The 25,623-nt window shown below is 40.9% G+C and overlaps 1 protein-coding gene across 4 annotated transcripts in view; it reads left to right on the top strand.

Moving 5' to 3' along the window:
* Znhit6 (zinc finger HIT-type containing 6) overlaps positions 1–25,623 on the top strand; it is a 39,253-nt gene that overhangs the window by 2,864 nt on the left and 10,766 nt on the right. For all 4 annotated transcript variants that reach the window (XM_045138706.1, XM_004653757.3, XM_045138704.1 and 1 more), the window contains 7 exons: positions 85–150; positions 237–343; positions 430–515; positions 6,156–6,259; positions 20,923–20,991; positions 22,359–22,439; positions 24,233–24,310. In XM_045138706.1, coding sequence (XP_044994641.1) covers positions 85–150; positions 237–343; positions 430–515; positions 6,156–6,259; positions 20,923–20,991; positions 22,359–22,439; positions 24,233–24,310 — 591 coding nt within the window. The remainder of the gene's footprint in view (positions 1–84; positions 151–236; positions 344–429; positions 516–6,155; positions 6,260–20,922; positions 20,992–22,358; positions 22,440–24,232; positions 24,311–25,623) is intronic.

Below are 25,623 nucleotides of genomic sequence, written 5' to 3'. Positions count from 1 at the left end.
AGTAAATAAATCAGCATTCAAATTTATAAGTAGATAAGTAGTTAATTTCTGATAATTTAATAATTTCAATGTGTACTTTTACAGGTGTGAAACTTGTGGGACTGAAGAAGCGAAATACAGGTGTCCACGTTGTATGCGATATTCCTGCAGGTAAATAAGTAACGTCCTCGTCACACTATCTGTATATCAGCCCTTCTAACTTCAGACTGTGAAACAACTTCCTCTTGTCTCCTCAGTTTACCCTGTGTAAAGAAACACAAAGCAGAACTGACGTGTAATGGAGTTCGAGATAAAACTGCATATGTTTCAATACAGCAATTTACTGAAATGAACCTCCTGAGTGGTAAGCCGTTTTATACGCAGCAGATCAGTACTCCTTGGTGACTGGTGTATGCCACTTGTTTATTTTTCTCCTGTGAAATTCATTAGATTACCGGTTTTTGGAAGATGTGGCAAGAACAGCAGACCATATTTCTAGAGATGTTTTCTTGAAAAAACCAATAAGCAATAAACATGTAAGTATTTTAATCCTTCTAAATTTTTTATGTACCAACTTTATTAAGTGGCTATGATGATCTGGGGCTCTGGCTACTGGTGATACAACAATAGTCAAGGGCTGTGGGGTTTGTATTGTGGGAAACAATGAGATTAGTGGATAACAAGGTGTGGAGGACAACTTACATAACTTCATATAGATTCAAGTGCATATAGGGAGTAAAGACTAAGGAGATTAAAGAAAACGAACATAGAGTAGAAGAGATGGCTTAGTGGTTCAGGTGCTTGCCTGCAAAGCCTAAGGACCCAGGTTGAATTCCCCAGTACCCATATTAGCCAGATGTTTGAGGTGCTCCATGCATCTAGAGTTAACATACAGTGGCTAGAGGCCCTGACATGCCCGTTCTCTTTCTCTCTTTTCTTCTCTCTGTCTCTCTCTCTCCATCTTTCTCTCTCACTCAAATAAATAAAATTCTTTTTGTAAAAGGAAATGAAAATAGTGTTTGTGTCAGAATACTGTTTCCATTTATTCAGTAGTCAAGCATCTCAGAGATGGTGTACAAGCGTATTCTCACTGATAGGAAAGATTCCTGTGCTCATTTGTTTCTAGATAGAGACAAAAACACCAGTGACACAAAGCTATAGTCTCAGCACTTGGGGAAATACGTCACAAAACACTGTCTCAAAAGATACTGAATAAAAACACCAGAATCAGGAACAAGGTTGGCATGTTTGAAGAATTCATTGCGAAAGGGATTACGGTATAGTGAGTGAGGAAGAGAACATTGGATAGGAGTTGTGCTTATGGGTTCCTCATGTAGTCTAAGTAAACACAGAAACCAGGGAGGGAGGGAGCTGAGCATGCTTGCTGTTGACAAGATCACTCCTCCTGGCTTGTTGACACCCAGGTGCCAAAGGGAAGGTGAGTGGCATGGAGAACGGTTGCCATGCTATGCCCTGTGCTCCATGTGAGGTAGCAGTGACTTGCCTACACTGTTAAATCATCAGAAAGTGATGAAAGTCCAGTTTTGGCCAATAAGCTAACAGGATTCAATGTTCTATAAACTTAATTTTTATTTCACTCTTACATCCCTTTTTCATTCTATAAACAGTTAAAGCTTACATATTTGAGATATTTTATAACTTTTTTTTCTAGACATTCATTAATGTCATGGTTATCACACTACAGAATTTCATTCATTTTTCAGAGGCCAATTTTTACATTGGAATTATAAAAATTCTGATACCTTTTAAATGCTTTATTGGTCTAGTTGGTACAGATATATTACATATTTCAGAAATTATTATTAGGTAGCAACTTTTATTTTTTCCTCAGGTTAAATTACATATCGTAAATATTGTACTTAAAAACTTTTTTCTTATTGTTATAAAACATAGCATGCATATTTTAAAAATCCATAAAATGGGGGCTGGAGAAATGGCTTAGCACTTACGGTGCCTGCCTGCAAAGCCTCAGGACCCAGGTTCAGTTCCCAGTACCCACAGTGGCATGTGTGTCTGAAATTCGTTATATACCAAACGTCTAACTACCACCTAGGCCTAGAATTAAGACATTTATATCTTCACAGAAATTCCTTTCTACCATTTTATTTTACCCTGTACTGATGTAGTTTCATCCCTGCAGTTTCTATCATAAAACCGTATAGGTAATCCATTCTTGTTTGTGGACTTTGGAATTTCAGTGATTTTTTGTTTGTTTGTTTATTTGTTTTTCAAGGTAGGATCTTTCTCTAGCACAGGCTGACCAGGAATTCACTATGCAATCTCAGGCTGTCCCACAGCAATCCTCCTATCTTTGCCTCCTAACAGGGATTAAAGGTGTGCACCACCACACCTGGCTGGGATTTCAGTAATAATAAACATTATTTTAGAAAATGCATACTCTGAGCAAAGGGTGGCCCATGGTCACATCTCTTAATGGCATTTTTTTTGTTGTTGTTGCCATCTTCTTCTGGTGCAATTACAGTACACATTTGCTAGCATGTTCTGAGGATAGAGCTTATTTCTAGCTTTTCTTTATGCTGAGGTTGTATAATTCTATGGTCCAGTAAATTACTGGGTCTGATCTGACCCTCTTACTGGGGTGGATGAAAAGAGAAGTCTGTATTTGTTACAATTAGCAGAGAATAACAGCATCTTGTTTACTGGAGTGCTTTCACTGCTTTTCTTGGTTTTCACTTTTCATTAAATATTAGCCTAATTTTTTGCCAAGTCTTGAATACATATCTATGCACATATACATGTACATTTACCCCATTATCTAGCATCCTTACATGTTTTTAGTAGGGTGTGGGGGTTGTCCTTGTAATTACTGCTGTTACTAAAACCAAAGTCTGCTGACTTACAAAATTACATAGAATTTTTTTGTCATTAGCCAGTGATTGCTAACCCCTCCTTTCTGTTGGCTTATGACTTGGTTATCCAACATTGCACTGCAAATTCTAGATTCCCATTCGTGCAACCAGAAAACTTGATTTATACTTTGTCCTTTCATTGAATGTTCTTTTCCCCACTTTGACTCAATAGAATCATCAGTAGATAATACTTTCTACATTAACCTTTTGCTCATATACTTAGAGGGATTGAGGTTGGTCTTTCATTTTTAGTAGGTTTTTTACATAGATAGATAGATAGATAGATAGATGATAGATGATAGATAGATAGGCAAGCAGGCACACACGCATGCATGCATGCATGCATGCATGCATACATACATACATACATACATACATACATACATATAATTTTCAAAGAGAGAGAAAGAATGGTTATATGCCAGGGCCTACAGACACTACAAATGAACTCTGGCTTTATGTGGGTACTGGGGAATTCAAACTCAGTTCATTAGGCTTTGCAGGCAAATGCCTTTAACTGCTGAGCTATCTCTCCAGCCCCTCAGTGTTTTTTCTTAGCAGCTTACTACACAGTATGCCTTAGGCTCTATTTCTTAGCTTAGTTCACCTTTGTAAGATGGAGCAGATATAGCTACATTATAGAGTTGGATTATTAGGCTTTGTAGGTGAACACCTTAATCACTAAGCCATCCCTCCAGCCCACAGCTAGGTATTTTTCTGCCCTATTTTTTTCACAACAATGACTAGTTAGGCCTTGTAGTGCTGTGTTTTTTCTTTGCATGAGCTACCTGCCTAATAATAACATCAGCAGAATACAGCTAACTATGACATAAACGCCTAAGAAAAAGAGAACTCTTGGCTGGGGCAGTGATTCAGTTGGCAGCACTGTCCACGCAAGCATGAGGACCAGAATTTGATTCAGGCGTGGCTGCACGTGCCTGCAACCCCAGCCCTGAGTGAGGTGGAGACAGGATTGCCAGAGCTCCAGGTTCAGTGAGACTCTGTCTGAAGGAGATAAGGCAGAAGAGCAGTTTCCTGTGGCCTCACATGTGTGTATATGGCGAACGCATTTTCATGCATACTTTCATATACCACACATGCTACACTAAAAAATGGGAAAGAGGGCTGGAGAAATGGCTTAGTGGTTTAGGCACTTGCCTGAGAAGTCTTGTAAGGACCCAGGTTTGATTCCCTAGATCCCACCTAAGCCAGATGCACATGGCAGCCCCATGCGTCTTGTTGGCTAGAGGCCCAGTTGTGCCTGTCTCCCCTCCCTCCCTCCCTCCCTCCTCCCTTCTCTCCCTCTCTGTCTCTAATAAATAAAAGTAAATTTTTTTTTGCTATGTTTTTATTAGTCATGTACATTGTGTGTATACTGTATACAACTATGTAGATACCATCCTTAGCCTCCTCCCTGTCCTCCCTCTTCCACAGGGACCCTCCTCGTTGGGGAATGTGGGTTGTGCATTGTGGTGTTAGCCATCAGTTATGGGGAAGAGGCAATGTCTCTATGCATAATGTTCTAACATGTGGCTCTAACAATCTTTCCGCCCCCTCTTCTGCAAATTTCCCTGAGCCATGTTGGGTTTGTTTTAGGTCTACTTCAGTGATGAGGTCTTGGGAGCCTCTGGATCTCTGGTTTGGTAGGAGTTGAGTGTTCTCTGTGTCTATCTCCTTCACTCTTGAGCTGGTTCACCAAGAAAGCAGCACTTTTGCTCATTTCCCCAATTACTCTTGGTTTCAGCTAGGGCCCTGTTGAGGTGTTATGGGCTGATTGTCTCCTCAGGATCTGTGTCCATCTGAAAAAGAGAAGCAAATTCTACCAACAGAGAGTGAAGTCAACACCAGATAAATGGGATAGCCATTATTATTTTATAGAGAGAATTTAATAGGTGTAGGCCCTTTTATGGTGGGAGCCTGATAATGGAGAGCGGGCTCGTATTTTGGATATGGTTCTGACTTGTTTCCCAGCTCCAGCTATGTGTTTGTTCCACTGAGTGGAGCAGTCGGTTACCCACCATGGCTGTGCTCCACTAGTGCACTATTGTCAGGTTATTTGCTGCTAAATAGCTTAGATCACGAGATGCTTGGACCGATGCTGGTCATTTTCCCACAGTCGCTCATGTAGTGCCTTCTGGCACTAGATGAGCTAACTGTGTGGGGACTGACACTCTTCAGGATTCCAGCCATGTCACTCCATGTTCCATACCAACAGCATATGGTGTCTTCAGCAGTAGGGTCTTACCACTGACCTTTGATGGGTCATCAAGTACTCTGACAAATCTGTCTTCTTTTGGGAAACCTTGTAGGTCTCTTTTTTTTAATATTTTTTTTTGTTGACAACTTCTATAATTGTAAATAATATCTCATAGTAATGGGTCTTTATTTTTATTTTGTTTATTTATTTGAGAGTGACAGACACAGAGAGAGAGAGAAAGAGGCAAATATATATAGAGAGAGAGAGAATGGGCGGGCCAGGGCCTCCAGCCACTGCAAATGAACTCCAGATGCATGTGCCCCCTTGTGCATATGGCTTACGTGGGTCTTGGGGAATCGAGCCTCGAATTTGGGTCCTTAGGCTTCACAGGCAAGCCCTTAACCGCTAAGCCATCTCTCCAGCCCCGTAATAGGTCTCGCTTGTCAACAGCTCATTGTGGATATGAACCCAATGCTGGTACTGGGAGTTACAGGCCAACGCCAAGGACAAGAAGGAGAAAAAGATAGGTAATATAAAAGAGAGCGAGAAGAGGACAGGGGAGAGAGAGAGAGACAAAAGATTAAGGTTAGTCTTCATCAATCCTTTTCCAGGGCCCTGTGATTCAGACATTCCCTCTGATTCAGGTGTTCCCTCTAAGGACATGATGAAGATTCAACCATTTAGTCTGTCTTAGGATGTAGAACTTTATGATACCATTGCCATCTGGGTCCAGTTATGTGTAAAAAAGAAGCAAAATGAAAAATCCGCATGAAATTCTCTGCTTATTGAACATATGGTAAGAAGTCTTAAGTTCTGAAACTTGTGAATTTGACTGACCTATGTTTGAGTACAGGTTTTGTCTCTTAAGTACAGATCTACGATTGTAACCTCAGAAATTCTTAGTGCTAAAATGTGAGGGTGATGTCAATAATTTTCCAGTGTTGTTATGAAGAGTTACTGTGATTTTGCTTAGAGCTCTTTGTAAGACATAAATGATCAGGAAAACTTAACCTATGGAATGTAGTTTGATTCACTTCTGAAATGTAAGTCATTTTAAAATTAACTAACTTGTATGGCTTTGTTGTTAGATGTACTTTATGAAAAATCGTGCCCGAAGGCAAGGTATTAACTTAAAACTTCTACCAACTGGATTCACCAAGAGGAAAGAGAATTCAACATTTTTTGATAAGAGGTAGGTTTCTAACCTTTAGTGTGAAGTTCATATTTGATGAGGAGCAAGTATCATTTAATGTTTGGCTTGCAGTAGAGCATTATTACCCAGAAGGATCTGTAGCTGTTTTGGTTCTTTTTTATTTATTTTGGTTTTTCAAGGTAGGGTTTTGCTCTTCTAGTCCAGACTGAACTGGAATTCATTATGTAGTCTCTGGTGGGTGGTCTTAAACTCACAGTGATTCTCCTATCTCTGCCTCCTGAGTACTGAGATTAAAGGTGTTCACCACCACACCTGGCTCTGTAAGCTGTTTTGGATGACACGATAAACTGGTGATTGTATGGTATGTGACTAAGAAAAGTCTGGTCCTGTGATAATGTTTTCTTGCGTAACAAGTGACCTTAGCATCTTACTAAACATGTTTGCTGTCATTGTTTGAGCAGGCCTAGGTGGGAGTTTGATAGTGTCTGTTTGTTTGGTTGTGTTTTTTTTGTTGTTTGTTTGTTTTGAAGTAGGGTCTCAACTTTAGCTCAGGCTGACCTGAAGTTCTCTGTCTAGTCTCAGGGTGGACTCGAACTCACAGTGATCCTCCTACCTCGGCCTCCCAAGTGCTGGGATTTAAGGCGTGCGCCACCGTGCCCAGCTTGATAGTGACCATTTCTAATAGCTTCTCCAGCAGCACTGACAGTTAAAGGCATGCTTTGAATAATAGTGCCGGAGAACACTCACGTTAGATGTGAACCATTTTCTCTGAAACCTGGAGCACCATGAAAGTATTGTTGTGGCTCAGGGACAAAGTTGACAAGAAAAAGCAAAACCTGAATAAAAGTGACTGAGCTGTTATGCTGTTTATTTTGGAATTCTTTGAAAATCTGGCTTTGGGGATGAAGGAGATATTTCAACATTAATTCAAATTGTACATGTATGAGCTCAGATAATACCACAGGGGATTAACTCCTTTCTGAACGTGTTGGATTGGAACTGCACCAAGAATGCAAAGGAAAATAGGATGCCAGAGTGGTCAGCCCACTGTATGTGCACACTTGGTACATGTAGATGCTATGTCTGTTCTGAAAATGTAGACATTTTCCCCTAAACAGTGTGGTATGACAGCTCTTTGCATAATGTTCATATTATGTTAGATACTGTGAGTAATCTAAAGGGTTTAAAATGAAGAGAATGCATATAGGTTATTAGGCAAATATTGCATCATTTTTTATGCGGTACCAGGAATTGAACTAAGCAACTAGCCAACTAAATTGTTGGGTAAGACCCTTAGAAGTCAAAGTCCTAGATGTAAAGTCAAAAAACCTAAAGGAATTACTCCTTCAGCCTGATACAAACTGTGGGGCCTAGATGAAATCATGTAATTCTTCATACTTCATACTTATCAAATATGAGATGATTTCTTTGTGATTTTTTCTTTTTTTCGAGATAGGGTCTTACTCTGGCTCAGGCTGACCTGGAATTCATTATGTAGTCTCAGGGTGGCCTTGGAACTCTCAGCAATCCTCCTACCTCTGCCTCCCGAGTGCTGGGATTAAAGGCGTGTGCCACCACACCCAGCTTCTTTGTGTATTTTGAAGTAGGTGTATTTAGAAAGTGGCATAATTTGTTCAAAATTTGAACAACTGGTTTGTGCCTTCTCATTCTTCAGTTCTTGGACATATCAGTTATCTGAAAAAAAATAAATAAATCAGGATCTGAAGCTCTTGGATGTCTGATGTTTTCTGTGTGATATTTCTACTAACTCAATTATAGCTACTGGTATCTTTCCTTTTTCCTGATGTCTGACTGTGAGCTTGCATTCTCCTGGGCTTTATATGAAAGATGTTTGCTTTCCTTACACAAGATGCCCATGAGCACTGATGAAGGGCCTTCTCTAACTTCCATGAAATGCTTCTCGGAAAGTACCAGTAATTATGACCCTAGAATCCATGTGTGTCTCCAGAGCACCTGAGGCCGTTTCCTTGTCCTGCTCTGCTGCTAGGCAGGATTTTTCTGGCTCACTCTCTCACTGTTTCTGTGATCTCAGCTTAAGGTCTTCAGCTTACATGGCCTGACCTTGTCTGATGTCACCCAGTGGCTTTGAAAGAAAAGCTTCTTTGTTATCAAGACTTGTCAAGGGTACAGATTTAGCTTTCGACTATGGTTTTCAGACCTTGTTTCCTTTGGGCCCCTAGAGATTCTGTCACTTGCTGATGAGCTCAATATATTTGTTACTTTGCTGTGGTTTGCCAGTGTGCTCTATTGGGAGAATTTCCAGATTATTTTTTTTGGAAAGAGGTGGACCAGGAAGGCATGATAAGTACTTGTTAGCAGTTCTGCTTGTTCTCATGTCTCCATACCTGTGGTACAGTTTGTAACTAACTACATTGAGACCAACAGCTACAATAATCACAGAACAGTTCTGTCACTATACTGTAGTAAGATAGGAGGACATACTCTTTCAACATTTCCTGTGGTACTGACTGCTCCCCTTCTTACGATATGAAGTGATCTAGTGTGTCCAGATCAGAGGATGGGAGGTTTAGCACTTCCTGGTGTGGTATCCTCTGTGAGAACATACCGCCTTCTGCTCACACACAGTCCACACCTTGTCCATCGTAATTATGTGTGCAACCGGAAAACTGGCATAGTTTTCTTTTTTATAGTATCACAGATTGGTTGTTCTTACTCTCAGCAACTTGAACATACAAGGAGCTTTCTTTTTCCCCTTAATTACTTTTGCTTTTCACATGAAGAAAGCACTCTTTGGCTTCCCTGTGGCAAGTTCAAATTTCTGGCATCCCCACTTGTAGACTTGAGGGGCGTTAGTAAGTCAAGAAAGCCTTACCTGAGCAGTATCCTGCAGCTGCAGCCTTCAGTCTGCTGGTTTACAGTGGGTGTGGTGAACGGGATGATCCACATTTCCCCCATGACGGAGCAGAATGCTGCAAGAGTTCCTCTCAACTTGGGAATTATTTATTTGGGGAATTTTCCATTAACATATTTTCTGATCACAGCTTAGTATGGAAACTAAAACCAGTGATAAGAGGGGTCTGCTGTATTTTAAAATGTTAAGACCTTTAGAGAAGGCATCTTGGTCTTTTTTTATTGCTGTAACAAAATACCACAGGCTGGGTAAAATTTTTATGTGAAGCTTATTTTGGCTCATGTTTCTAGAGGCGGAGAATGCAAGCGCATGGTGGCAGCGTCTGCTTGGTTTCTCTTGAAGGCTTCTTGCCCCCATTACATAAGAGGGTAGCTTGGAGGGAGTGGGTACGTTCTCTCAGATTGCCTTCCTCTTAGGAAATGTCACTGTCCCAAAGCCGTGCCTCCAAGCCCCGTCAACATCGGAATTTGGTGATAGTTTCCAACATGAAAATAGTTCATAGGACGGCAGAGTGACTGGCGGAAGGGACAGGTGTAATGATGTACGCTGTTGCACCTGGGTCGTGTGTGTGTGTGTGTGTGTGTGTGCGTGACATGAGAATGGGGACATTCACAGGACATCAGAATGACTGGGGGAGGGACAGGTGTAATGATGTGCGCATTTGTGTGAGTGTTTTACTTACAGGGGTAAATTACATGAATTTTAGGGAATAATCTTAAGGGACATTACTAAATGTGTGTGCAGTTCGTTTATATATTTTGGACTGTGTATTTAATACTATCATATGACATCCCATGTTTTTATCCACTGCTACCATTTACAGGCACAGGGAATAACCTTCATCATGTCAGCTGGAAGGAAAATTAGGCTGAGGGATCCTTCCCTAGTAATATTTGTTGAGTATCACATTTGAAGTACTTGGAACTATGGTTGTTTAGGGTTTTAAAGTTGTTTGATGTTGGAATATGTGCATAAAATTGACCAGTAGAGCATATTTATATCTGAAAACTCAAGATCTGAAGTGTGCCAAGTGACCTGGAAAAGTTGTCAGTTAGAAAAGTTTGGATTTTGCATTTGGAATACTCAACCTTGCATTTATCGTAAGTGCAGACATGTACTCTTACATGACCTAACCACCTATTTCTCAAACAAGGCTCAAAGCTGACCTCTTTCCTCAAAATTTCCATGACCTTGAACCCCCCCCCCATGCCAGTTCTAGGCAACCCATAGTCCTTTTTTTAAATATTTTATTTACTTATTTATTTATTTGAGAGAGAGAGAGAGAGAGAATGGGCACACCAGGGCCTCCAGCCACTGCCAACCAACTCCAGACGTGTGCGCCCCCTTGTGCATCTGGCTAACGTGGCTTTGGCTTTTCAGGAAGACGCCTTAACGGCTAAGCCATCTCTCCAGCCTCTTGGTCCTTGTTTAAAAGGTGAAAATTTTATGTGAAGAGAAACCAGAGTATAGTTCTTTAAAAAATGTACTGCTTACAAACTTAACCTCTCTGTGGGTGTGTGCCCATGCCTGTGCATGCACATGCACCACTTTTGATACCAGACTTTTGTGGGTACTGGGGAATTGAACCTAGACCTTTGCATGTATCCTTTTTTGTTTTGTTTTGTTTTCCAAGGTGGTGTTTCACTCTAGCCCAGGCTGACCTGGAATTCACTTTGTAGTCTCAGGCTGGCCTCGAACTCACAGTGATCCATATACCTCTGCCTCTGGAGTGCTGGGATTAAAGGCGTGCATCACCACGCCTGGCTCTGCACATATCTTTAACTGCTGAGCCATCTTCCCAGCCTAACAACCCTTCATTCCTGTTTATCCTTCCTCTCCCACTGTCCTCTTACAACTGTGAATTTGAAACTTTTGAACCCTTATAAAGTTATGGCCATTGTTAAGTAATATAGAATTACTATTCAAGAGCTTTGATCCGGTTTTTGAGGTTAGCCACTAGGTGTCCCTCTTGTAAAGAAATAATAACAAGCCTTTTATAAAAGAAACGTGTAGACTGGTTGAAACATTTATCTCTGCCATTTCTTTTCCCTAATTGCTTGGATATGGTTTAATGAAGAATTTGGAAGAAATAGCAAGGTCTTAGACAAACAGTGTGAAAGAAAGAATCCTACTGGTTCTCCACCAGGCCTCTACCTTCTGTGGTCTTGTCAGCAGTGGTAAGGGAGCACCGATCACCCCAGGGTAAACCTCTCCTTGGCAGCCGGGAGCCACCGTTCTGTGGAAACAAAGAACCGGGTTCATCATCCTTGGTGTCCCAGACTGTTTAGTGGGAGGCCTTCCTAGTCACAGTCTGAGCCTTGCTCTGCTCCAGAACGCACCCTTCTTTCTGAGTTCTTGGTTGCTCGTTTTAAGCTGTGGTTCCCTAGGTGGGCCCTTCTTCTCTCAACTTGGACTATTGGGGGAACTTCTGAGAGTTCCTTTTGCAAGTCTCTTGGCCTCTGTCTTAGATTCTGCACTGTGCAGAACACATACATTTACAGGGGAAAAAAAAAGCAAGGCTATCTTATGAGCACACAGAAGTAATTTAAGGGAGAAGGGCTTGCACTGGCTCATGGTTTGAGTGAATGCTGTCCATTGTGGCAAGGATGATGTAAGGGATCATGACAGTGGATCGTGTGGCTGGGATTCCCCCATCCCAGCATGACAGACCAGGATGCAGAGACACTGGTGCCCAGAAGTAGGACTGGAGTGGAACCTTCATTGCACACTTCCCACCTGCTCCAACGTAGCCCCACTTTCTAAGGGTTCCACAACCTTCCAAAACAGCACTACTAGCTGGGAATGAAGTGTCTAAACACATGACATTTTATATCCAGACCATATCGAGGGGACAGGAAAGACTTCATAGAAAAGATAAATTGGAAGATTTTAGAAGACTTAGGCATGGTTTTGATCCAGGCAGAAGGAAAAGTGATCTGATGGTAAGAATCCCAGCTGCAGAAGTGTAGAATAGCAGTTAGCACAGCTGAGGTAGAGTCTAGTGTGTCTAGAGAGTGGGGCCATTACTGCCCCGTAGAGGCTGGAGAGGGGCTTGCTCAGCCATGCCACAGAGTTTATGTATGTGGAATTATACTTGGAAAATCTACCTGTCCCTACATGGCATCTATATCCAAGTGTGAATCCTTATAGTCTGTCCCCACCTGGTTTCCTGGTATAATAGACTCTCTCTGCTCAGTTTTCATCCTCTTAGCTGTTAGAATGTCTTGCTCCTCTGTATTTCCTAGCCATCTGGAAAGTGTGCCTTGCGTGATAGCTCATCTTCCCCATTATGTCTCCTTGCCTGAGTTCCTGTAGTACATGTTTTCTCCACAGTTAATATGAAACAGATGCCGGTATTGATATGGCTTTGCATTTGTTATACTCGTGTATCTGTTCTCCTTCCTACATTGTAGTGGGTTTTAGTAGTAACTCCCTGGGCATTTTGAAATTGACAGTTTTTGTTGTGTGGAGTTTTTTTTTTAATGCATCATAGGAAAATGCAATATTCCTGGTCCTCAAAACCATCCAGCCAGGGCTGGAGAGATGGTGTAGTGGTTAAGGCGCTTGCCTATAAAACCAAAGGAGTCAGGTTCAATCCCCCAGGACCCACGTAAGCCAAATATATAAGGCGATGCATGCGTCCAGAGTTTGCTTGCAGTGGCTGAAGGCCTTGGCACACCCATTCTTTCTCTCTAATAAATAAATAAAAACAAATTAACAAAATACGGCCAGCCATTTCTAAATGCCCATATTCCTTCTACCTCACAGCCAATTGAGGACTGATTTAAGTGATTAAATATTTATGTTATCTGAAGCAATTTTTTTTTACTTGCAAGCAGAGAAAGATACAGAGAGCAGGGGTGGAGATTGCACATGCCAGGGCCTCTAGCTGCTTCCCCTGAACTCCAGATACATGCACCACTTTGTGCACCTGGCTTTATGCGGGTACTGGGGAACCAAAGCCAGGTAGTTGGGCTTTCAGGCAAGCACCTTAACCACTGAGCTATCTCTCCATCCCCCAGAATTGTTTTTTAATATTTTTATTTACAAGACACAGAGAGAGTATGGGTGTTCCAGGGCCTTTGCCTCTGCAAATGAGTACCAGATGCATGTACCACTTTGTGCGCCTGGCTTTACATGGGTGCTGGGGAATTGAATCAGGCCTGCAGTGTGTGCAAGCAAGCTCCTTGACCCTCTGAATCATCTCCCCAGCTTGCAATATTATGTTTTCTTTTTTGTTCATCTTTAACTGCTGTATCCATTTTCTTTATATACTGTTTACTGAGGCCAATACCACATAGTTAACCTGTTTCCTATTATCATGTAGTAGTACTACTTATTTTTAAAAGGGCAAAATATATAACTGGAATTTATCAATGTCTTTTTCATAATGCTGTAAGACATAAATTGTGGTTTTCATTCTCAAATTCTAGTTATTTTAATCCATACTAAGTAACTGAACAGATCCTTTGTATTCAGGCTTCCAGAAATATGTATCATGGTACTAATCCCAATAAAATAAATTGTTTTTACGAGGAATAGTCATATCTATTTTTGAGAGGCTTTTAAGTTTTCATCTTGAGTGATATTTTAAAGGTTAGGTAGCAGTTTCATGCATTTGTTTGTTCTGTGATAGTGTCCAAATCTGGTAGATCTCCCTTCAGTTTTCAATTAAAAGACTTTATTTATAGCTGACAGTGGAACAGAATGCTTTTATTCCTGAAATTCCACTGGGTAGTATTTGGTACTTCTAAATGCACTGATAGTTGACAATTTGAATCTCTCATTTCTGTGGCTTATGAATGAAGGATGAAATCTGGGAAGAGGACTTCAGCCCTTTACATAAACCAGAATGCTCTATTTTGATGAAGTACAATACCCAGCTGAGACTGGTGTGAGCTGTTGTTTTAAAAAGCATTTGGGGCTGGAGAGATGGCTTAGCGGTTAAGCACTTGCCTGTGAAGCCTAAGGACCCTGGTTCGAGGCTCGATTCCCCAGGTCCCACATTAGCCAGATGCACAAGGGGGCGCACGCGTCTGGAGTTTGTTTGCAGAGGCTGGAAGCCCTGGCGCGCCCATTCTCTCTCTCTCCCTCTATCTGTCTTTCTCTCTGTGTCTGTCGCTCTCAAATAAATAAATAAATAATTTAAAAAAAAAGAAAAAGAAAAAGCATTTGGGGGTCTAGGAACATGGCTAAATGAATGAAAGCACTTGTTGCACAAGCCTAAGTACCTGAGCTGATAACACCAGACCCTATGCACAGGCCAGAAGCAGGAAGCCATAGAAGGCTTCTATAATCCCAACATGCTTAGAATGGGAAGAGAGACAGGAAAATTTTCCAGAAGCTCTCAGACCAGCACAGCTGTGCACAGTAAGAACAAGAGATCCTGCCTCCAATGAGGTGGAAGGCCAGGACCAGTCCTGAAACACTGTCCTCTGACCTCCACACATGCGCCATATCACATGTATGCCTGTGTTCACATCTCACACACACACACTACCCCAAAAGAACCTGTTTCTTTAAGCATTTTGACACCTATAACTGAATGTCTGCAGGTAGAATGGACTTAAATGTTATTAAGAATCAGTGACTGGGTTGGAGAGATGGCTTAGTGGTTAAGGCACTTGCCTGCAATGCCTAAGGACCCAGGTTCAACTCCCCAGAACCCACAGAAGCCAGATGCACAAGGTGGCTCCTGCATGAGCGTGAGGACACGCCATGCGCCGAAGGTAGTGCACAGGCCCTGGCGCGCCAGTTCCCTCACTCACACTGGCTTCAGAGCTTCCTACTTAATCAGGTTCAGTGTCCCAGTGTGCACGTAAAGCCAGATGTACAACATGGCGCATGAGTCTGGAGTTTGTTTGCAATGGTAAGAGGACCTGCTGTGCATATACTGTCTCTACTCACAAATAAATATATAAAACTAAAACTGAAAGAATCAGTGACTTGATCATAGCATCAGGAACCTACTTTATTTCTGATCCTTCAATGTCTCTTTTGCTTTCTGACCTGTTTTGGCAGTCCTAGGGCTTGAACCCAGGGCCTCCGTTGTATTTTCTAAGGGGTCAGGTTATCTTCATGTTCAAAGGATGCTGCAAGTAAGTTTGTATTACAGCAAATATTCTTAAGAAGTGCTCCTCTCTCAGCAGCACTGGACAGGAAATCAGAAATTCATCATAATTATATGGCCAAGATCACCTGCCCAACCTTGAGCCATTGGGTAAAGGGTGTTCTAACTCATTGATGGTGTTAGAAGACAGTAGACATATACTCCTGGATGGTAAAGATGGGGTCCACTGTTAGAGTGTGGTTTGGGACTGGGAGGGCCAGTGAGTGATGGGAGTGGTCCACTGTTGGAGTGGCTCTGGACTGGGAAAGTGGCTGGTGAGGATGGTTGGCAACTATATAGTCAAAATGTCCTCTTTTTTTGTTGTTGTTGTTGTCTTATGAACATGGTGCTCCATCATGGAGGCAAGTATTTAAAATAAGCATTTGAGATATATTTCAGTTACATTGCTGAGAAATACATGGTCCTAGGGTTATAATAATCTGGATTAATACCAATTTTACCACTTTCTAATGAAATCTTTGAAACATTCTTTCTGCCTTATTGTTTTCATCTGTAAAATGAAATAATGTTTACCATAGAGTTACAAGAATTGAATGAATTAGTATGTATTTATTTAGAACCATGCTTGGCATATAAAAAACAATAAACTTTTTATTATTGCTCTATTAAAAGAATCTTCTAGCGGGGCATGGTGGTACACACCTTTAATCTTAGCACTTAGGAGGCAAAGGTAGGTGGATCACCATGTGTTTGAGGCCATCCTGAGAATACAATACAGAGTGAATTCCAGGTCAGCCTGGGCTAGAGTGAGGCCCTACCTCAAAAAGCAAAAAAAAAAAAAAAAAAAAGAATCTTCTGATAGGCTTTATAACCAGTTATTTTTCTTATATGCAGTAGACTAGTCTGAAAGTTAGATGTGTCTTGTGGAATCTTTTGGTCTGTTCTGCTACTGTAACAAAATCACTAAAAACCAATTAAGTTATAACAAATAGAGGTTTGGGGCTGGAGAGATGGCTTAGCAGTTAAGGTACTTGCCTGCAAAGCCAAACGACCCAGGTTCAATTCCCCAGGACCCATGTAAACCAGGTGCCACAAAAATGGCACATGCGCCTAGAGTTCTTTGCAGCAGCCAGAGGCCCCTGGCACGCCCGTTCTCTCCCTCTCCAATAAATCAATAAAAATTTAAAATAAGGGCTGAAGAGATCGCTTAGCAGTTAAGTGCTTGCCTATGAAGCCTAAGAACAATGGTTCAAGGCTTCATTCCCCAAGTACCCACGTTAGCCAGATGCACAAGGGGTCACACGCGTCTGGAGTTCCTTTGCAGTGGCTGGAGGCCCTGGTGCACCCATCCTCTTTCTCTCTCTCTCTCTCTCTCTCAAATAGATAGATAAAAATGAGCAAAAAAATTTTTAATAAAATAAATTATTAAATTAAAAGGAATAAAGGTTGATTTTCATGGATGTGGAAATTGAAAAGTCTTAACAGAAGTTTCTGGTAACACTGTGGAGGCTAGCATGTGTGAGGCAAAGAGAAAGCTCCCTTTTATGACAAAGTTACTCCCACAGCAATCCAGCCTGGGGAGTCCAGCCCATGCCCATGGTCCACATGCAGCCTCACATGACTGAACGACATGCAACACACTCACAAACTGACTTAAAAGTTTATGGGTTGGAGAGATGGCTTAGTGGTTAAGGTGCTTGCCTTCAAAGTCTATAAGGACCTGAGTTTGATTCCCCAGTACCCACGTAAAGCCAGATGCACAAAGTGGCACATGCATCAGGAGTTCATTTCCAGTGGCTAAAGGTCCAGGCGCACCCATATTCTCTCTCTCTCTCCCCCTCCTCCCCTCTTTTTTCTCATATAAACAAAATATTTTTTTGATAATGAGGTTTTTGTGTGTATATATATGCGATTTTTCCCCCTTTGTAACTGGATTGCATGGTTTTCAAGCATGAGCTTTGTAGATGACAGTGCCAAAAGAGTGTACACCTGTGAAGGTCCCACCTCCGAGCAGCACTACGAAGGGTGACAAATGTCCAGCACTGGGACATTAGGAATGATACTTACCCGGGTGCATCTCCTTTCTGTTACCAAATGTGACTGGGTGCCTTGGCATACCTAAGTTAAATAGAACGTTCTAAGTACCATAGTTCCATTCTTGAGAAAGTTGATATATATGATGATGTCACAGTGTCATGATTGTTGATGAAGACATTTGGCTGTATTTAGGCAACAGTAGCCCTAATGTATTTGAAGTAATTAATAAGTGTTTCAACATGGGTTATCCACAGTAGTTTTGCCTCCTGGGGACAAATAGAATGTTGGGGACCATTTTTAGTTGTCAGAAATACAGGAAAGAAGCAATTCTTTTGAGTCTTAAGAGACTTAATTGCCTATGTCAGGAATTAAATGAACTTGAGGCACACTCAAAAATCTTCAGAGAAAACTAATTTGCCCACTTCAGCCCTTCTTTGTACAGTGCCGTTGACCTTCAAGGGGCAGTAGGGAGGTCATCAACCATGTAACAGCCTTTGATTTCTTAGAAGGAAAACAGTGCATCTCAGAAACATGGTAGTAAAAACCTGGTGAGGTGCGCATCTGGAATCACAGCGCGTAGGAGGCTAAGCAGGAGGATCATGAGGTCATTGCCAGCCTGGGCTACATAGTACCCCACAATATATAAAATGAAATAAAATGCCAATACATAAGTGGGTTGAATCTGAGTATGTATAGACACTATTGTTTATAGTCTTTTTTTTATTTTTTATTTTCCTTTATTTTTGAAATATTATAAGGCCACATTTTAAAAGTAAGTGTACTTATCAAATTTATGTTTGGACTAAGGCAGAAGTAGAAGGGTCTTTATGAAAGAAATAATTTTATATTGCATATATAGTAAAATAGTAATGAATGTGACTTCATTACAGCTACAAGTAGTTAACTAGAGCAAATAAAATAATTTCCAAGGGTTTTTCCTCACCTTGTTTTAGTAGTGTTGAGTACTTTTGAAGGTATTTGGGATTTGCAGAATGTTAAGAAAGGCAAATGGTTCTTGAAATTACCCAAGCACTGATTGGAATGATTCATGATGACTTACAGTTTGACCAGATGACAAGTCAGGGATCCTTTTCACCCCTGGAACCTAATAGAGGAAATTAAATATATTTAGAAAGAAGCTGCGGTGGTTTGATCCTTGGTGGCAACTTGGGAATAGGAGCCTCCTGAAGGCAGTGTATTGTTGGGGGTGGGCTTATGGGTGTCATGGCCATTTTCCCCTTGCCAGTGTTTGGCACATTCTCCTGTTCCTTTTGTATATCTCAAGTTTGTCAGGAGGTGATGTCCACCCTCCACTCATGCCATGGTTTTCCCCTACATCATGGAGCTTCCCCTGAAGTCTATAAGCCAAAATAAACCCTTTCCTCCCACAAGCTGCTCTTGGTTCGGTGCTTTCTGAAAGCAATATGAAGCTGACTGTATGGAAGCCATATGTACATCTCTGTGTTTTGTTTCTCAGAGTCAAATGTAGCCCAGATTAGACTAGAAGTTGCCAGTGTAGCCAAAGCTGACCTTGCCCTAACTTACTATCCTCCTGCCTCCCCATCCCCAGTGCTGGGGCTCCCAGCATGTCCCACTATATTGTCCCATTTTATATGATGCTGCTCAAACCTAGGGTTTAGTGCGTGACAGGCACTCAGTAAGCCAGCGGAAGTATAACCCTTTCCATCTTGTTTCTTAAAAGAAAGTGGGTAGTGGCCCACACTTTTACTCCCAGCCACCCAGGAGGCCAAGCTGGGACTACAGAGTGAGTTCCAGGTCAGCCTGGGCTAGAGTAAGACCCTGCCTCAAAAAAAAGCTGAGACGGTGATGCAAGTCTTTAATCCCAGCACTTGGGAGGCAGAGGTAGGTGAATCACCATGAGTTCAAGGCCACCCTGAGACTACAGAATGAATTCCAGGTCAGCCTGAGGTAGACTGAGACCCTACCTCAAAAAATTAAAAAAAAAATTGTATTGAAAAGAAAGAAAGGTGACAGCTTTGGTTTCTTGAAAGCGATACTTTATGTCTGCTTCTTTATTATGTACTTTATTCAGAAAATATTTATTTAAAACTGCTAACTTTTAGATTTGTATTCAGAATTTTGTGAAATATGTTGTCTCTGAAATGTTAGGCATTGGTGTTTACGGTAATGAAATGTGCTGTTAGGCTTGGGTCTTTACTGAAATAAAAAGTGCTTTTCATGCCTCTGTGCTTAGGGGAGCCCAGACCTGACTGAATGTCTCTCATTAAGCAAGTGGCACTATCAGCATAAACATTATCGAACATTTTCTCTAATTTTGCTATAAACTGTCTTGTTATTAAAGAAAACTGCAGGATTCAAATATATGATAATTTTACTTGGGTTTAAAACAGTCATTACCCGGCTGGAGAGATGGCTTAGTGTTTAAGTGCTTGCCTGTGAAGCCTGAGGACCCACGTTAGCCAGATGCACAAGGGGGCGCACACGTCTGGAGTTCATTTGCAATGGCTAGAGGCCCTGGTGCGCCCATTCTCTGTCACTCTCTCTATCTGCCTCTTTGTCTGTCGCTCTCAAATAAACAAAAATAAAAAATTTTTAAAAGTCATTACCTTCAGGTTTTAAAAAAATCATATAAATGGTAGAAGTTATGTTACTAGTTGTATTTTTAAAGAAGTTGTTTTGGATTTTTTAATTTCTTTTATTGGGCTGGAGAGATTGCTTAGCAGTTAAGGTGCTTTCCTGCAAAGCCTAAGGATTCAGGACTGATTCCCCAGGACTCACATAATAAGCACAAGGAGGTACATAACATCTGGAGTTTGTTTGCAGTATCTGAAGGCCCTGGTGTGCCCATTCTCTGTCTGTCTGTCTATCTGTCTCTCTCTTTCTCTGCCTCTTTCTCCAAATAAAGTAAAATATTATTTATGAGACAGATGGAGGCAGGGAGAGACAGAAATGGGTGCGCCTTCTGGTGCATCTGGCTCATGTGGGTCCTGAGGAATTGAACCTAGGTCCTTTGGCTTTGCAGGCAAGTGCCTTAACCAGTAAGCCATCTCTCCAGCCACCCGTTTGTGTTTTTTTTTTTTTAAGAAAGTAGTGTCTAGTGTCACTTAAGGTAGATATGATAAGTGGGGTATGTGGCCATTTTTCTAAGCTCAAACATTTAGTGGGTTATTGGTGTGGGTTCTCTGTCAACCCAAAGTCTAGTCCTGAAAGCAAAGGGAAATAGCTCAGGCATTTTGCTTAGCAACTAGCTTGTTGTCTACTGTTTTGCTACTGAATGCACGTAGTCAAGCCTCAGAAGTATATCTGCAGCCAGCTGGACTCTACTGGACAATACTTCATTCACCTCATTTCCAGACTAGGCCAGCAAAGACATCAGCTCTTTGTATACAGTCATGAGGAAATGTATTTGTAAGGTGGATGTGGTAGCTCATTGATGTCAGAGGCCTCTACTGTGGGAAGTTGTCTCTAATTCAGGAAGGTGAAGTCCTCAGAATCAGAACTGCTTCACTTGAATGTTTTTCCTGCTTACCAACACTTTACAAGCATATTATTTCAAAAACGTAGCTTCTAAAATCCTGGAAAAAAGCAGATTACTGTTTATAAAAACAGTAGCTGAAGTTCTAGAAAGAAATATAGAAAATCTTAAATAAAAATTCAGCCTGATTTGCATTCAGGCTTTGATTATCATTCTTAATCTCATGTGATTATTTTCTTTCTCAGAAAGCAGCAGTTTTGTTGGCATGTGAAGCTCCGGTTTCCTCAGAGTCACGCTGAGTACACAGAGAAAAGGTTGGTGTCACCGCCACCCTTTAAGAATGCTTGCATTGATTTTAAGGCCATGTAACTAAACAGTCAAGTGGTTGAATGGAAGACTTAAGTTGTGACATAGTCACACTGCACAGTACTGAACAGCACTGAAAATAAATGAACTACAGGGATGTTCGTCAACTTGCATGCATTGGAGATAGAATAAGAAAAGCAAGTTAAGGAAGAGTACATAGATTCTAATTTTTTTAAAGTATGAGAATGGTTTAAATCTCAAAAAAAAACAAATAGTGTATATGTCAGGAATACCTACAAATATAGAACTGGACGGGAAATGATTAACTCAGAAATCATGGCAGTTATTTCTTGAGCAGTGAGCATAGTTCTTAAGAAAAGGAATGAAATCTAAATCAAAAGGGCTGCAGTTTTTTAGGCTACCTGATTATATAGGAAATGAGAACCCAGAGTTCTTTGCAGAGCCTTCTACTATGAAGGTTGTAATACACCTCAGAAGACATTTTTAAAATGTGTGCATATAATGTAACAGAATTGAAATTAATTGCATGAAGGTTTTTTTCCCCCAATTTTCCCTATTGGTAGCATTTTAAATGTTTAGCATCGGCCACATGCATTATGCATGGTGTCCTCTAGTTGTCACATAGGCTTTGCTGCAGAACTTTGATGTTACAAAGCAGAATAAAGACAAACTAGGGGTTACTTTGTATAGGAAGGAGACTGATGCCAGTAGTTACAGGATTAAATGCTTAGGGAAAGTTAATGTTTCAAAGGGGTCTTGATTTTGTTATGTAGCTTTATGTATAAATACAGCAAAATTGAAAGGTTGAAATACCTTATTTGCGGGGAAATTACTGTCAAGTTTTTAACCTAGTCTTACGATTTCCAGTGAATGACCTAGAACACTAAAATTGTAATCTAAAAACTTTCCTCAATTTTGTGCATGTATCAATTTCAAGTATGTTTCATTTTGGCTTTAACTTTTATTCATTTATTTGAGAATGAGAGAGAGAAAATGGGAGTGCCAGGACCTTCAGCCACTGCAAACGAACTCCATCCAGATGCATGCACCGCCTTGTGCATCTGGCTTATGTGGGTCCTGGGAAATTGAACCTGGGTCCTTTGGCTTTGTAGGCAAATACCTAAACCACTAAGTATCTTTCCAGCCCCAAAAGTGTTTCTTACTGTCCAAGAAGTTAAATTCTTATATTTCTTACATAATTTTTGCTGGAAAGGATATTATAAGTTATATTTGCCAAGAGTAAAGTAAATATTTTTGGGTTCAGTTTTCTGTAGATTTTAATAATCTAAGTTAATGTCTGTGGTAGCAAATTATAAATAATAATTCACATGTTTTCTTTTTCTTTATTGGAAAGAGTACCCGATGATAAAACTATTATTGAAATTCTAAAACCTTACATTGATCCTGAAAAGTCTGACCCTGTAATTCGTCAAAGGTATGTTTCAAAAACTTTGTAACTTTCAGAATTAAAAATGATGAAGGGTGTTTTTGGCGTGTGTTTATTATGGAAAGCCGTGGCTGTGTTTGAATGTGAGGTGTCAGTGCAGTTTAATGTGAGCCCCAGTTATTGGTGTTTCTGGAGGTGAAGCTGAATAGGTAACAGCAGCCGCGAGCCCTGCGCACTGTGGTACAGGCACTCCGCAAAGCAAGCACTTCTCATGCATTTCACAAGCAGGGAAACTGAGCCTTAGCAGAGTTAAGTAACGCATAGAACTAACAAGGAAGGAAGGAAGTGAAGATTTCAGCCCTGGCAGTCTAGAATCCAAGTCTGCACTCAACACGTAAGCTAAACTTCCTTCCAGGCTGAACCAAAAATTCTGAGAGTTAAAGCTTTCAAAGTAATTTAAAGACAGGAAATTCTGTTTTAACCACGTCTTCATAGATCCAAGTAAGGTACATTTTCTCTGCTGTCCAGAAATACAACATTGACACAAGTCTTCCCCATGGCTTACTGGAAAGAATCAGTCATGGATATCTGAACTGAAATAACTGCCTCTGTCTCTTTCAACTGTGTGGTCAGGAGCAAATTACTTAATTTCCACGCTTGAATTGTGTCATTGGTGAGCTGAGAATCATACCTACTAGGTAGGGCTCTTAGGAAGTGTAAAGGACATAGCAGAGGTGAAACTCACAGGGTTTAGCATGTACTAGGCAGTACTCAAGAAAGGAAGTGATTATTGCAGTGAATTCACCATGCTTCCAGGCAGAAACCCAATTGACTATTTTTACCAAGTAGTATGTTCTTGGGACGTGAACCTCTTAGTTTTGTTCTAGAGTAACCTGGGTGTTTAGCATTCAGATTTGGTGGATTCTAAAACGTGTGATCAGCTCTACTTCTAGTTTAATTTTACTTTTCTGTGGTTAAAAATAAAAGTCCTTGTCCAGTACATGCCTTTAGTCCCAGCACTCAGGAGGCAGAAGAAAGAGGATCACCATGAGTTTGAGGCCACCCTGAGACTACATAGTGAATTCCAAGTCAGTCTGGGCTAGAGGGAGACCCTACCTTGAAAAACCACAAAAAAAAAAGGCTTTGTCCAAACTGATGTAAATATAGGTCTTATGTCAAGTACAGAGTCTTGAGGACAACTGTGTAACTGATAATGTTATCCTTAGTCATCTACTTGGTATTAATGCAAAACACCTGTCACTAAGTTGGCTTCTTAACTAGATGATTAATTTGCTGATACAGGGTTGTTTTGGGGTTTTTTAGCACATGATATCCTGAAACTGCACAAAACAGGTGCTTCTTAATTTATGATCTCTAATTAGGGGCTGCGGAGAGAGTTCAGTGCTTGCTGCTCAAGCGTGAGGACCTGAGTTCAGCCCACCTGTAATCCTAGAGCTGTGGGTGCAGAGGCAGGGTCCCCTCCGCAGGCTGGCGAGCTGGGCTAGCAGAGGAGGCAGGCTCTGGGCTCCAGCGAGAGAGCTGCCTCCTCAGATAAGGTGCAGAGTGACGGAAGCTACCACCCAGCACCATCCTCTGCTGTCCACTTGCATGCATGCCCACACACATGCATGTGCGTGCACATACATGATGCCTAATTAGCCAAAGGAAAGAAAGGTAATTTGTCTTCAACGCCTAGGTTAGAAAATCTGCCTTTTCTCCTATGCTTCAATAGATGAATTTTAAATATTAGCTTTTCATAAATTCATGGTTTTCATAAAGACTACCCTGAAATTTATTAATATTAATTTTGCTTCCTTCAATTTGATGTGTATTTATTTCAGGTTGAAGGCCTATATTCGCTCTCAGAGTGGGGTCCAAATTTTAATGAAAGTTGAACACATGCAGCAAAATTTAATAAGGTAAAACCATTTCCTTTCCATTTCTTGAACTATTTTCCTGGTTCTTTAAAAATGTAGTTTGAAGCTGGGCGTGGTGGTGCATGCCTTTAATCTGAGCACTCAGGAGGCAGAAGTAGGAGGATCGCCGTGAGTTCGAGGCCACCCTAAGACTACATAGTGAATTCCAGGAGAGCCTGAGCTAGAGTGAAACCAAACGTTGAAAAAAAAAAAAGTAGTTTTATTGGGATAAGTAGCTAGTTATTATATTATCTCACTATCAACAAAATTTATACTTACAAAAATAGCCTAATTACAATACTGAAATAATCACGCATTATATGAATTTAGCTGAAAATCACCTGCTAGAATATTTTTAAGATGGGTGTCGTAGAGCACACCTTTAATCCCTGCACTTGGGAGGCAGGGGTAGGAGGATTGCCATGAGTTCAAGGCTTTCCTGAAACTACATAGTGAATTCCAGGTCAGCCTGAGCTAGAGTGAAAAACAAAAAAATAAATAAAATAGAATATTTTTAAATATCCTAGGATGCAACTAAAAGATGCCTAAAATCCATTTTAACTTACTTTTAGGAATAATCTATAGAACCGAGTTCCATTGTGTAAATTTACACCTTTGGAAGTTCAGAGCTTACGCAGCCAGCTGTCCATTGCATATGTGTCATGAAAAACCCTGCAGAGAAATAGGAACCATATGAGCTGAGAAAGTTCTTAATACCAGTGGTGTTCTTGCATTAGTGCCAACTCCCAGGAATCCTGAACGTTTTCACATCTATTGAAAGTGCCTCTTGCATATCTGCTTACTGAGCTGCAGAGTGCTGGTCTTTAAAGGCCTGTGATACTTTATTATTAAAAGAATTTGTTACTGGTTTTCCTTTTTGTTTTTGGTTGATTGGGTGTTGGGTTTTTTTGTAGTTTGTTTGTTTGCTTGTTTTAAGGCAGGATTTTATTCTAGCCCAAGCTGATCTGGAACTCACTGTGTATTCCAGGTTTGCCTTGAGCTCTCAGTGATCTCCTGCCTCAGTTTCCTGAAAGCTGGAATTGTTGGTGTGAACCCGGTTTTCCATTACTGAACAGAACTGCTATGTGCAGTTTAAGCTTATCTGCTCCACTTCTTGGGATTTGATTACTAATACAGCTTAGAGGTGTAAGGTCCAAGCTGTGAAAGTAAGTTTGTGTGAATCCAGCTCTGCCAGCTTCTCATTGTATGAATTACATAAATAAATTACAGTTTTACAAGTCTCAAAAATTGGATGTTAGTAACTGTAAGATTATCATGAAATAACCTGTTTGTGGCAAATGCATGGGATGCTTTTG

This window comes from Jaculus jaculus, chromosome 19 (genome assembly GCF_020740685.1).
Source record: "Jaculus jaculus isolate mJacJac1 chromosome 19, mJacJac1.mat.Y.cur, whole genome shotgun sequence".
In the NCBI taxonomy this organism is placed as follows: Eukaryota; Metazoa; Chordata; class Mammalia; order Rodentia; family Dipodidae; genus Jaculus; species Jaculus jaculus.
Note: the sequence above shows the minus strand (reverse complement) of the source record. Positions and strands in the feature narration are given on the sequence as shown.